The sequence below is a fragment of the Crotalus tigris genome, unplaced genomic scaffold, assembly GCF_016545835.1.
Source record: "Crotalus tigris isolate CLP2741 ecotype Arizona unplaced genomic scaffold, ASM1654583v1 scf7180000024364.846960, whole genome shotgun sequence".
Classification (NCBI taxonomy): domain Eukaryota; kingdom Metazoa; phylum Chordata; class Lepidosauria; order Squamata; family Viperidae; genus Crotalus; species Crotalus tigris.
In genome coordinates, this window is record NW_024100532.1 from 294,398 (window position 1) to 306,311 (window position 11,914).

Below are 11,914 nucleotides of genomic sequence, written 5' to 3' on the forward strand. Positions count from 1 at the left end.
ATTAAAACATCACCTATACCAACTATATCTCTAAATTTTTTGCATTAGCATTTGTAGGATAATAATTGTTCCAATAAGTTTTTCTAAACAAAAAAAGTTATTTTATTTTATATATCTTAGTTAACCTTTAGAATTGGCAACTGTATTGTTTCTTTTTTCTATTGCATTACAGGGTTCCTTTGGGAGAAATAACTTTATAAAAATGAACGACTGAACAAATAAATGATACATGTAAAATAGTCTTAGATTATTTTAAGACATCCACAATTCAGCAACAATGGCTGAGACAATCACAAAAATAATGCAGTAGTAACTATAGTAGTAGTTTTTCAGTGATATATAACAAAGTTCAACCAATGGGTTTGAGATATGAAGTTGGTCTTTCTTCCTTACTCAAATCTAGGCAAAGGGAGGCCCACCTATTAATTGTCTTCAAGGCAGTACCACAGACACTCCTTCATTGCCTCTTCTTGGCTCAGTTAAAACTAGCTCTCATATTTATCCTATTTTTGTTTTAGAAAGTTTTCTGTTTCCCACATTGATCATCTTCCCTAATTCTCCAAACACTCTTCTAGAAGATAACTTGTCAGAGGCAGCTTTGCTAACTTTCTAAAAGTATTTCATTTTGACTCAGGCTTGGTTTAAAGTTTTCTAGATTGGCTTAAAGATTCATTTTTCACTACTTCTTAGTACAACTATATTTTCAATGCCCCTTTTCCTTGAAAACAGGATAAATATGAATGAAGCTGCCTCCAAACTGGTAAAAAACCTAGTTACAATATAAATTGAGAAACCAGAAACACAAGACTTAGAAATGACAGGAAAATGTATGTGCAGTACTCAAACACATGATGTGCAAATAGTTTATGAAGAAAACAAGGATGTAAATGCTTCAAACTTTGATCAAATGACAATCCAGTAAAATGACTGTCATTTGAATCATTTTTAGCACAATGGAGCTAAAAAAAAACAAGAAAATGGAATTAAAAACTAAGAAAAAAGGATTTGGCATAACCTTCCTCCCATTTCATGCTCCCTTCATCTCTCTTCACTGTTGTCCCAATCTGAAATATTCTCCACGTGCCCAAACTATCATATTCCCAAACCAAACTGCTCTGTCGCAAATGAATACATTTCCAGGGGGCTCAGCCTGTCGCATTTTGAGCTTTGTCTTGAATTTATTCCAGGTCCTCAGGAGCCCTGCTCGTCAGAAAACGAGGAACGCTCACTTTACCGCGCGGACCGTGGGACGCCCACTTTACCAACCTGCAGCTCGCACCAAGCCACTTCGACAGTGGTCTCCGTGTCTAACCCTTTGTAAACAGTCTTGAAGGAGCCGCGGCCAATCTCGATGTCAAACTTGAGAAAACGACCGTCCGGAGACGTGGCCACGGCCCGGGTCTCAGCCTCTTCGTTCTCCTCTTGTTCCCAGTGTTCGCGATCTTGGCGGCTTTCCGTGGAAGAGAGCAGAGGGCGTGACGAGACGGCCTCCGGAGGACTCTCGCTGCCCGCAAATCCCGTGGCTGAAGCAACGTGGAGACTTCGAGACCGAGAACTCTCTGAAGCTACAGCGGGCGTCCCCATCACCTCCAAATCCACGGGGTCGGGAGTTGCGGCTACAGCGCAGGCACCGTCTTCGTTATCGTAGCTCCTTAATCCAAGCTCGGACGAACTCCGACGACTGATCTTGTAGACTGATGCGCGGCGACCTGAGACTCCGAGAGTCCGAGCACCCTCCACCTGGCCAGCATCTTCATCCCTGCCGCAGCTAGTCGGGTCCATCCTTTCGGGCTGAGGCATGAGCGCTCCGGCAACGGGGCCCTAGTTTGATGCCCGCAACATTAGCATCAAACAGCCAGACAAGAGAAGACGCTATATCGGAGTGCGATGGCTTACTACTAAGCCGGCGGCCAGGCAGCCGCTACGTGCGCTCGGCGGCGGCACCGCCCACTCCAGGCCTGGTAGGGCGGCCGCGCGGTTTTCTCCTCCCCTATTTTAACTAACCTGTTCTGCTCGCCTCCTACCTCTTTTCCCCCCAAGGCAGCCACAGTGCATTGCACCGACACGACACGCCCACCCCAGAGGGCTGGAAACGCTACCCTTCCAAGAGCCTTCTTTACGCTCAGTAACTCGTGTGTTCGAGAGTAGCAAGAGCACAGCAACGGGATATCCTGCTGCTGCTGCTGCTCCTGCTGCTGCTGCTGCTGCTGCTCCTACTCCTGCTCTTTTTAGTGGGTAGGAGAAATGCAAAATGTGTTACTTTTGCTTTGGGTAAAACGCCTTTCAATGAAAAAGGCTCTTAAAATCCCAAGTGCGTCAGTGGAGGCCAATTGTATTGTGATCATCATTGCCTTCATGTTTTTCTAGTTTTATGGCAGTTGACAAGGTAAAAGTTTGTGGGCAGAGCAGATTTCTGTATTCTCTATTATGCCTTGACTTTTTGATGAGACGACATAAACTTGAATGACTCAAAATGTTTGCTTTTTAAAACAGGATCGGAGTTTATCAATCTATTTTCATTGCCACTGATATCAACTGTAAAAAATATATGCAAAGGCACCTACAACCCCTGCTGTCCCAGAGAGTGATGGGACGGAGCTTCCCAGCCTAAAGCTTCCTTTTAGGAATGACTACCATGATATGCAGTTATTTTTCATCCATGAATGTGAGTCAGACACTATTCCTCAACAAATGAAAGCTGAAACTGAATTGTAACAGTTTGCTCAAGGTTGTACCAATTTTTTTTATGACATTTTGGCATAATGTCTTTAGGTAGGAATCTTATACTAGAATAGTAGGATAGTAGACTTCTTAACTCAGAATTGAAACTTGTAGGCCCGCTGATTTTTAGTGTGTTTATTGTATGTAACTCTGTGGCTTACGTTTCCTGCACCAAGAGCCATCCCAGAAGCTTTATCCTGACATATATGAATGGGGATGCAGGATGCAAAAAGTGTATAAAGAGTGGTTGTACTTCTTTCTGGCCTACAATGTAATGGAAATCCCCTATTAACGTAGTTCCCACTGAAACTCTTAATGATGAAAAGTCTATTCTGGCAATATATCCTACATTACACTTAGATGAACTAATTTCATAAATTGTCTATGTGGCATCAGAGAAAACTGAAGGCAGAAGACCAAAGAACCCATTGCAACCCATAAGCCCTCCCTTCTCCCTGAGATTGCTGTAACTATCATATATTTTTCAAAGAAATGCTTTGTCTTGTTAATCCTTCCAAGCATTTGAAAATGGCATTTTTAGTGGTGTGATGCTCAATGGATAATGTGTTCAGTAAATGTTTTAAGATCAGTACATTATCTTTTATAATTAGTATTTCCTTAGTTATATATAACTGTTTTAGTGATTCTTATTTTTACATTCAGGTTATATTTGTAGTATATTGGTTGCAACTCACCATTATTAATTTTTTTGTAGGAGGATCACCTTGTCCTTGCAGGTGTATTTTCCTCCTCCACCCTAGCCTTATCTGCTTATCTGTGAAATACTTCTTTCTCTTTGGGGCACAGTGTTTTTTGACATTTACTTCCTTGTTTTACTTAAGACTGAAAACTGAATATTTTGTAAAAAAAAAAAAAAGACAATTGGCAACTTTAAAAAAAAACGCTTTCAGACTAGCAGAGGTAAGGAGATATTAAACCACCCCTGCTATTAGTAGAAAGAGAACTATACCATTGTTGCAAATGAGAGTTGACATCAGCCTGGATTGGGAACATAGTCTCTTCCCCCCTACCCTGTGGCTTTTCAAAGGCCTGAACCTATGATTTACTTTAAAAGCAAGCACAGTCATTCAGAGAATCCTCAACTGTGTGAAGGGTCACTTTAATGGAGCCATATGCTCAGACCCCATTTTGTGCTTAACTATGTGACTACACGTGACCTTGATTAAATTAGGAGCATAAGAGGACATGATCATATAACAGCCTACTTTGTTCTGGGAACAGGCCAAGCTTTACGAGGGCAGAGGGATGCTTTGGAGATTTGGCAGGAGAGAAGAACACAAAAAAAGTGAAATAGGTTAACAAGTGAGAATATAGATATAAGTATGACTGGATAGCATAGGAAAAAATATGAGGAAGAGCATTTTTTTTCATAAAACTAAAAACATTCATTGAAACAGCAGATCAGGAGATTCTTTATGAAGCAAAACAAGAACAAATATGCTAAAAGCTAGCCATTAGAGGAATCTTTTTCTGCCTGGATGGTAAACTCTTTGTCCTTTTAATTAAAAAAAATTCTTGCTGTCACCACTACTAAATGTTCATGGAATGAATTAATATAAATACAGGATTGTTGGACTGGTAATGCAAATTAATTACACTGTTGTTTTTCATGAGATTTTGATGGGTTATCTTTTATTTTTTAGATTGCAAAGGTGAAGAAATGAAAAACAAGCAAGTCTATCTTAATGATATTCTTAGAGAAGGTAGTCATCTTGTTCATGGATTATCTTCTTTTCAATAATACAAATGAAAGCTTTTCTGCTCTGTTATCTGCTTGCCAACTCTTGTTATGCTTTCTTTAGTTGCAGAATATGGAGATATTGGCTTGTTATATTAATCATGAGTTCACATGTTCCACTAAACCATAATGTGGTTGGTTTGCATTAGACAGTATGTGAATGTAACCATTGTGGCTTGTAAACCAAAATTTGTAGGTTAGCATAATATGTAAAGCCAGTTATTGTGGCTTATTCAAATCCTGTTTAAAGTTATGTTTTACTAGAATAAAATAATTCTAGTTAGGATAACATCACAGTTCTTTTCAGAGTCAGACTTCACTGAAAGTATGAAAAAATAAAGAGGAGGAAAAAAGTCTGAAGGAAAGCAATGCCCAGCTACCAATATCTGGTAGAAGAACAAGAACTCAGAATGCAGCTTGATGTTAATATTTGAAACTTACACACATTTGAGAAATGCCCAATTCATTCATTTCATTTAGATATTTTCTTCAAGATCTTAAGAAACTGTATGTTCTTCTTTTTCTGGTTTTATCTACAAGTGTAAGGCTAATTAGGCCAAGAAGCTTGCCTAGCTCACCAACTAATATTTATGACTGAGCAGGAATTTATTTTGCCTCTCCCCAGTCTTGTAACATTTTGGTGCACAGGCTAGAAATTGGGAGACTATGAATTTTAATCTCACCTTGGGCACAGAGCCAGCTGAGTGACTTTGAGCCAATCCCTCCCTCTCAGTCCTAGGAAGGAAGCAATAGCAAACCATTGCTGAAAAACCTCCAACCAAGACAATTGCAGGGATTTGTCCAAGTAGTCAAAAGCTGACTTGAAGGCACACACGCACATGCTTGCACGCATGCATGCCACACACACACACTCTTCTAGCATTATGACACATGGATTCTAATGAGACATAGCTATCATCAGCTGGGGTTTATTGTTTTTAACCCAGGTTAATATCCAATATTATCCCTTTGGATTTATTTTATCTAAGTAGTCTAATTCATAAAGTTGAAATATAGCGAAACTATGGAGGTCCCTTCCTGTGTCTTCCCCATTTCTCCCAAAGGCAGTTTGTGCTAGAGATGCTGGGAAATGGTTGCTTCCTCTCCCTGGATGAAGTCCCTCTTTTCTTGCAGGAGAAAGCAGGAGCAATTATTCTTAACCTCCTCCTGTCTGGCTAGAGGGAGAAAGTGAACGTAGAACAAGGGTGCTGTGTGTATGTACATGTGCACACATGAATAAAATGATGAAGTTTACCTTCCATTCTTTACAGGGATGGGTAAATTACCCAAACTACCCAAATTGATGCAGCAGAGTGACAGTGAAAGTAAGGGAATGATTTTATTTTCATTGAATTATTTAGTCATAACTTTCTGAGAGCAAATTTCACTTAATTCTGGACTTACCAAACCATGATTTCCAAATCCATTTTTATTGATGTTTTCATGTCCTTAGCAGCAGCAGCCAGTCATTGGGCTTCCTTATGCTGAGGCAAACAAACCAAATTATATCAACCTCTGTTATCCAATGTTATTTTAACTTACTCGAATCAAACTTTATGGGAAGGAATGACGCACATATATAACTCAAATGTACACAAAGGTGCCCAGTTCAGTTGCAACTGGCGGCTTAAGAGCATCAAATGGGCTGTGGGGGCAGGTGCTGTTTATTGCCCAAAGCATCCAGTTCCAGGTGTTGGCCAGCTTCACTTGTGATCGATGGTTATTACTGGCTCCCAGTAAGCAGACAAGTAGTCTGAACTAATCCCTAAGAATGTCTGATCTGGAGAGTGAGTCTTTTGGCATGAGGGACAACAACAAGAGACTTTATCATGAAAACTCTTATTAGTTTGTTTAATTCACTAAACTGTATTTACCCAAAATAGCAACTGTGGCTGGGATTAATTTTCAGTTCCCTAAGGTTAAATTGTTTCCCTTTCACGATAAGAGAAAGGAAGAATTAGGGAGGCATGGAGTTGAATGGCCTGATCTGTTCTAATTCACCAAATATTCCCTGTCAAGGGAAGGGACATGGTTCATGGCACTTTGGTAATGGGCCCTGAAGCATACAGAACCCAGCTGATGATTAAAAAAAAAAAAAAAGCACATGCCAGCAACCAAAGTTTCAGGAAAGTTACAACTGTAGAAGCCCGCTTCCTAATCTTATGAGGCCCACTCTTGTTTAGCATATATATATATATATATATATATATATATATATATATATATATATATATACTCACATACACACACACACACACACACACACACACATATATTCTGCAAATGCTCAGGGGAACTAATCTTTATGATCGATTTTATGGACTAAATCTTTGTATTGAAAACAAGTTTTGATTGATTAAATCCAGAATAAATCACTGACTTTTAAGAGGATGACATCAAGTTATCTGATAATAAATCAATACCTTGTTTGCTTTTATTTGCTCTCAGTTCTAACTTCAGCCATAGAAAATTTTATGTGAAGTAATAACAGAACAAATGGGACCTTTCTTTAATCAGGTAGCATTAAAAATGGCTGCTTTTACACTCTAAAAACAAATCTGGTGTGATCCAAAATTTTTGTGTTAGTGTTCGGCTTTCCAAAACTTCCTGAACTTTCTTCAGTAGATAGCCTAAAACAAATATACCTTTATCTGCTATAACAGAAATGAATTTAATTACTGGTAATTCTATTACATTATAATGCTTATTGTTACAGTACAATGGACAATGAAATGGAATGAATTGCCTTTAACACTATATTTGTTCACTCGCATTCACTTTCTCTAGCTAAAAATTTGTAACAATCTTTTTGATCAAGAGAAGGAGCCACTAAGCCACGCAAAGATTGATCTTGGGAAAGCAAGCCATAGAGTGTAAATCCACGATCTAGCATATGGTGGACTAAAATTCTTACCTCATATTATACAATCCCCTACCCTTTCTTTTTCAGGGTGGGAGGAGTTGCAGCCTATTACATGTAGCTTCTTTATTCTAAATTCTTTAGTAAATTTCCCACAAAATTACAAAGTTGGAAATGTTGCAAAATTCCAACCTGAAATTTAAAAATCTACTTTCAGAATTTAGGTCTTATCAATGTATTAAGACAACAGTTTTATTATGTTTTGGGAAGTATCTCTTAATTCAATCAATTCCCCAGATGACTTTGAAAAAAATGTTAAAGATTGTTGAGTCAAAATAGTTACTATTTTTTTCACACTGTTTTAAAAAAACAAATATATGCTATACATTGCTCACTTCCACCTACTGTCATTAATATCAGCTGCAGGTCAGTTCATCATAGCTTCCTCCATTTTGATTCAACTTCCTACCCTTGGTGACATGATTCTCATCAGATATTGTAGTTATTTTAATAAGTGATGTCGAGATTAGTTTATGTGCAATTGTCAGTCTGATATTCAAATTCACAATTCCTTGTGCCCACTAAAAGCTTTTTGCCTGATTTTAAAGCTCTGCCCTACACTAACTTTGCTTCCATATTTCTAGTCTAGATTAATGTTTCTCAACTTTGGCAACTTTAAGATGTATGGACTTTAGTTCCCAGGATTCCCCAGCCAGTGCATTTGGGAATACAAGGAGCTGAAGTCCACACATCTTAAAAATTGTCAAAGTTGAGAAACACTGGTCTGGATGAAAGCCAACAGCCATTCTCCACACCATTTGTGAATAAAGTGTGTATAAAGAAGCAGAGCCAATGGCCCTCTAAGTTTTGTTTCAGCACCTTCACTTACCCCTAACCACGATAATAGTTCTTTTCCATTTCTGCATAACTCTTTGCACTTACAGCTCCAAAAGTTTGACCTTTCCTAGCATATTTCACAGATATTCCCACCCTCCCCTTCTACAACTTGTCAATGAGACCAGAATTCAAGCATGATTTGTTGCTTCTTCCTTTTCTGGTGCAATTATAGTTTTCCAACAAAGCTAGTTATCTGAATATCTTAGAGAGTAAATCTGCAACTCAAACAGTCAAGGGTCCTGTGAAGAAAGAACTTTGTACCCTAACCTGTGTCCCCTGCCGGTCAGGTTGGCCAATTTTTAAGGTGGATAATGGAAAATCAGCAGTTCCCTTGTAACACGTGGACATTTATTTAACTCCCTTGTAAAAGTCAAGCTGTTTTAATGCATTTTAGGTGTCTCTGAATTACTTACAGAAGAAATGTTTAACCTGAACAAAGAACTGAACAAAGATGATTAGGGGACTGGAGGCTAAAGCATATAAGGAACGGCTGCTAGAATTGGGTATGTCTAGTTTAGTGAAAAGAAGGATGAGGGGGGACATGATAGCAGTGTTCCAATATCTCAGGGGCTGCCACAAAGAAGAGGGAGTCAAGCTATTTTTCAAAGCGCCTGAAAGCAGGACAAGAAGCAACGGATGGAAACTAATCAAGGAAAGAAGCAACCTAGAACTAAGGAGAAACTTCCTGACAGTTAGAACAATTAACCAGTGGAACAACCTGCCTCCAGAAGTGGTGAATGCTCCAACATTGGAAGTTTTCAAGAAGAGTCTGGACAGCCATTTGTCTGAAATGGTATAGGGTTTCCTGCTTAAGCAGGGGGTTGGTCAAGATCAGTGGTTCTTAACCTTTTTGAATGAATTGCCCCCTTGAGCCAATGAGGAAGTTGTCATCGCCCCCCCCCCCCAACATAACCTCTCAATCACAACATAGGAAATAATTCTTCAATTTATGCAAACACTTTTTTGTGTTTTCTTTAAAATTGTCATCAGGACATATCAATGCAAATAATTTATTTCCAGTCTTTTTCCCATATCTCAACTGTGTGAAAAATTTTGGTGCCACCCGTCACTTTATTCCCAAACTTCGTGATACATGTATTTCATTATTATCTTATTTATTCAAGACACTTAAATGTAATGACCACTGAAAACAAAATTCAATTGCAAGAAAGTGAAATCCCTGAAAAGAAAAACAGTAACATTTAATGATTGAATTACAAGTGAAATTTAAGACGCAAAAAGAAATATAAAAAGGGCATAAGAACAAACCGCAATGCAGGAACTAAGATGAAATGGACATAAGCCAATAACAAGGCTTCATTTTCACAAATCGTTGACTCGTCAATCTGCATCACGAATTCTGTATTTTTCAAGGTGTCAATAAGCCTTTCTTCCACATCAGCAAACATTTCATCAATTCTTTTTCATATGGTGTCATTGCTCAAAGGAATCGATTGCATGATAGAGCTTGCGCTGGGCCCCAACATGGTGGCAACAATCTATTTCACTGCTGGTAAAATCAGCGTTTCTCCGATAGTGTGAGGTTTGCCACATTTTGCTATCAACAAAGATACTTAATAGGAACAAATGAGCCCCTTGTCGGCGTTGAGTGATGATTTTCCAAATAACTTCCCAACAGTGCTGCTACCCTCAAACTTGGCCTTTAAGGATTGGAAAAACAATGCCAGTTTGTCGGCTTTATCTGAATGAATTCTTACCAAATGGTCTTTCAGTCGGGAAGGCTTCATCACTTCATTTGAAAATGTTTTCTCACAAAGAAGACAAAACGGAAGCTATACGTTGGAAGGAGATGGAATGAATCCCAATTTTAGGTATTCCGTCGAATATTGGTAACACTTCCTCTTCTTGGCTATGTTGAGAGGTCTTCAAAATGAAAGGCACTACCTGCAAATTAAATTTTCGACTCCACTGGAACACTAGAAAAATACACGTGGACGTCGATAAACCTAGTTTCAACAGTTACGTTGACATTACAGCTGACGTCACAGGGGACAGCCACTCAGCATGCGATGTTTTGAAAGAAGTGCTCCCCCCTCCATCACTGCCCATTCTGGCCAATGGTGCGCCACTGTATGGGTACAGGCTGCTGCGCAACGCGCATGAAGATAAGCAATGCGTATTCACATATGTATGGCATTCTGTACTGAAGCTAGCTGGAGGAACATTTGAAAACACAATTCAATCTACTAATAGCGAGTGATCTGATATTTTTGTATGACAGATATACAGCGATTCACTGTACGAAAAAGTCTCAAAAGTGTCCCCAAAACTTCTTGCTCTATCACCCCTTATTGCCCCCTTTTCGTTCCTTCGCCCCCGCGTTGCCACTTCCATCGCTCCCCTGAAAAATGAAATCACCCCCTGGGAGTTAATATCGCCCAGGTTAAGAACCACTGGACAAGATGACCTCCAAGATCCCTTCCAACTTTACTATTATTATTATTAACTTTTTATGAGATGCTTACTTATTGATTCTGAATCTTTTCCTCAACCAAATAATACTTCCTTTGGCTCATTTTTCTCCAGATGTCCTGTGTTAGAGGTAACCTGACAAGCAGTTTTCTATCATAAGAATGTTAGTATGTATTTGATCACAGTTATGACAGACAAAAGGATTTTTTTCATTGAAATACAGGGATAATAATGATCTTCAAAACTAGGGAGTGACTGAATAGAGCATAGATTGATGAGATATTACCAGGATAACTACTATTCTTTTGTCTGTGGCGAGTCTTAGTCATTACGTAATAGTTGTCTCAGGTGCTTTTTTTTTTTTTCCTCCAAAAGGCAACTGGACTGTTTTGCTTCTTATCCATCTCATTCTCATTCATCTTTTATAAAACTTCTTGGATAAGAAGCAAAATGTTTTCTTCTTCCTCAAGGAAAAAAACAGTTCAGTTGCCTTTTGAAGAAAAAAAAGCGCCTTTGAGAGATCTATTCTTTTGGGGCCCAGGTTTGCCTAAATTGCATATCCTTTAGAAGTTCTATGAGTTTCAGATTGATGAGACTGAGCTGCGGCTTTTCAAGACTAATAAAAATTAACACTGTACAAAAATTGTCTCAAGTTATGCCATCTATGATCATATAACAGGAAGAAATTCAATGGGGCAAGTTTTTACTATTACATTTTTCAATGTTAACTAGCTTAAATCACATGATAGTGAAAAAAGATTTGTGACTATCTTATTTACATTTGTTTCAGCTTGGATGCCATGATTAATGCACCTATGTTAAGTTTAAATAACAACTACTGATCTTGGTAGTCAATCTAGCATGAATAATAATAGAAATGTGTCCCCGTTGGTTATGCTAGACTTTTCAGTAGCTTTGATGTTATCAAAAGTTATAACATCTCGACAACCTGCTTGGTATAAGATTCAAGGAGATATTTTTCACCATGATTCCTACTATTCTTTGGTGAATTAACTCTAGACAATAATTTCAAGAGATTCCTTTATACAACTTTGACCATTATTCTTTTTGGGTCAGTGAATGCACATAGAATATTTGTTGCTTACTAAGAGCACACACACAAAAATGTTTGGCTAGAAATACATTTATGAGAAGACCAAGTAGTAAGAGTACCATTTTTTTTTATATCTCTTGGATTCTCTCTACTACTTAGCTTCTTTTTTTGCACATTGGTGTACTTCCAG

General features: G+C 38.5%; 1 protein-coding gene and 1 long non-coding RNA gene across 5 annotated transcripts in view; one reads left to right on the forward strand and one right to left on the reverse strand.

Annotated features, from left to right (window-relative positions):
• WNK4 (WNK lysine deficient protein kinase 4) overlaps positions 1-1,943 on the reverse strand; it is a 48,509-nt gene extending 46,566 nt beyond the window's left edge. For all 4 annotated transcript variants that reach the window (XM_039327652.1, XM_039327650.1, XM_039327649.1 and 1 more), the window contains exon 1: positions 1,267-1,943. In XM_039327652.1, coding sequence (XP_039183586.1) covers positions 1,267-1,800 — 534 coding nt within the window. In that variant the 5' untranslated portion in view covers positions 1,801-1,943. The remainder of the gene's footprint in view (positions 1-1,266) is intronic.
• A 213-nt stretch (positions 1,944-2,156) lies between these two features.
• Positions 2,157-6,638, forward strand: LOC120301009. Its single transcript, XR_005554803.1, has 3 exons — positions 2,157-2,386; positions 2,494-2,665; positions 4,386-6,638. It is a non-coding gene; the product is annotated as an uncharacterized LOC120301009 (long non-coding RNA).
• Positions 6,639-11,914: the final 5,276 nt, after the last annotated feature.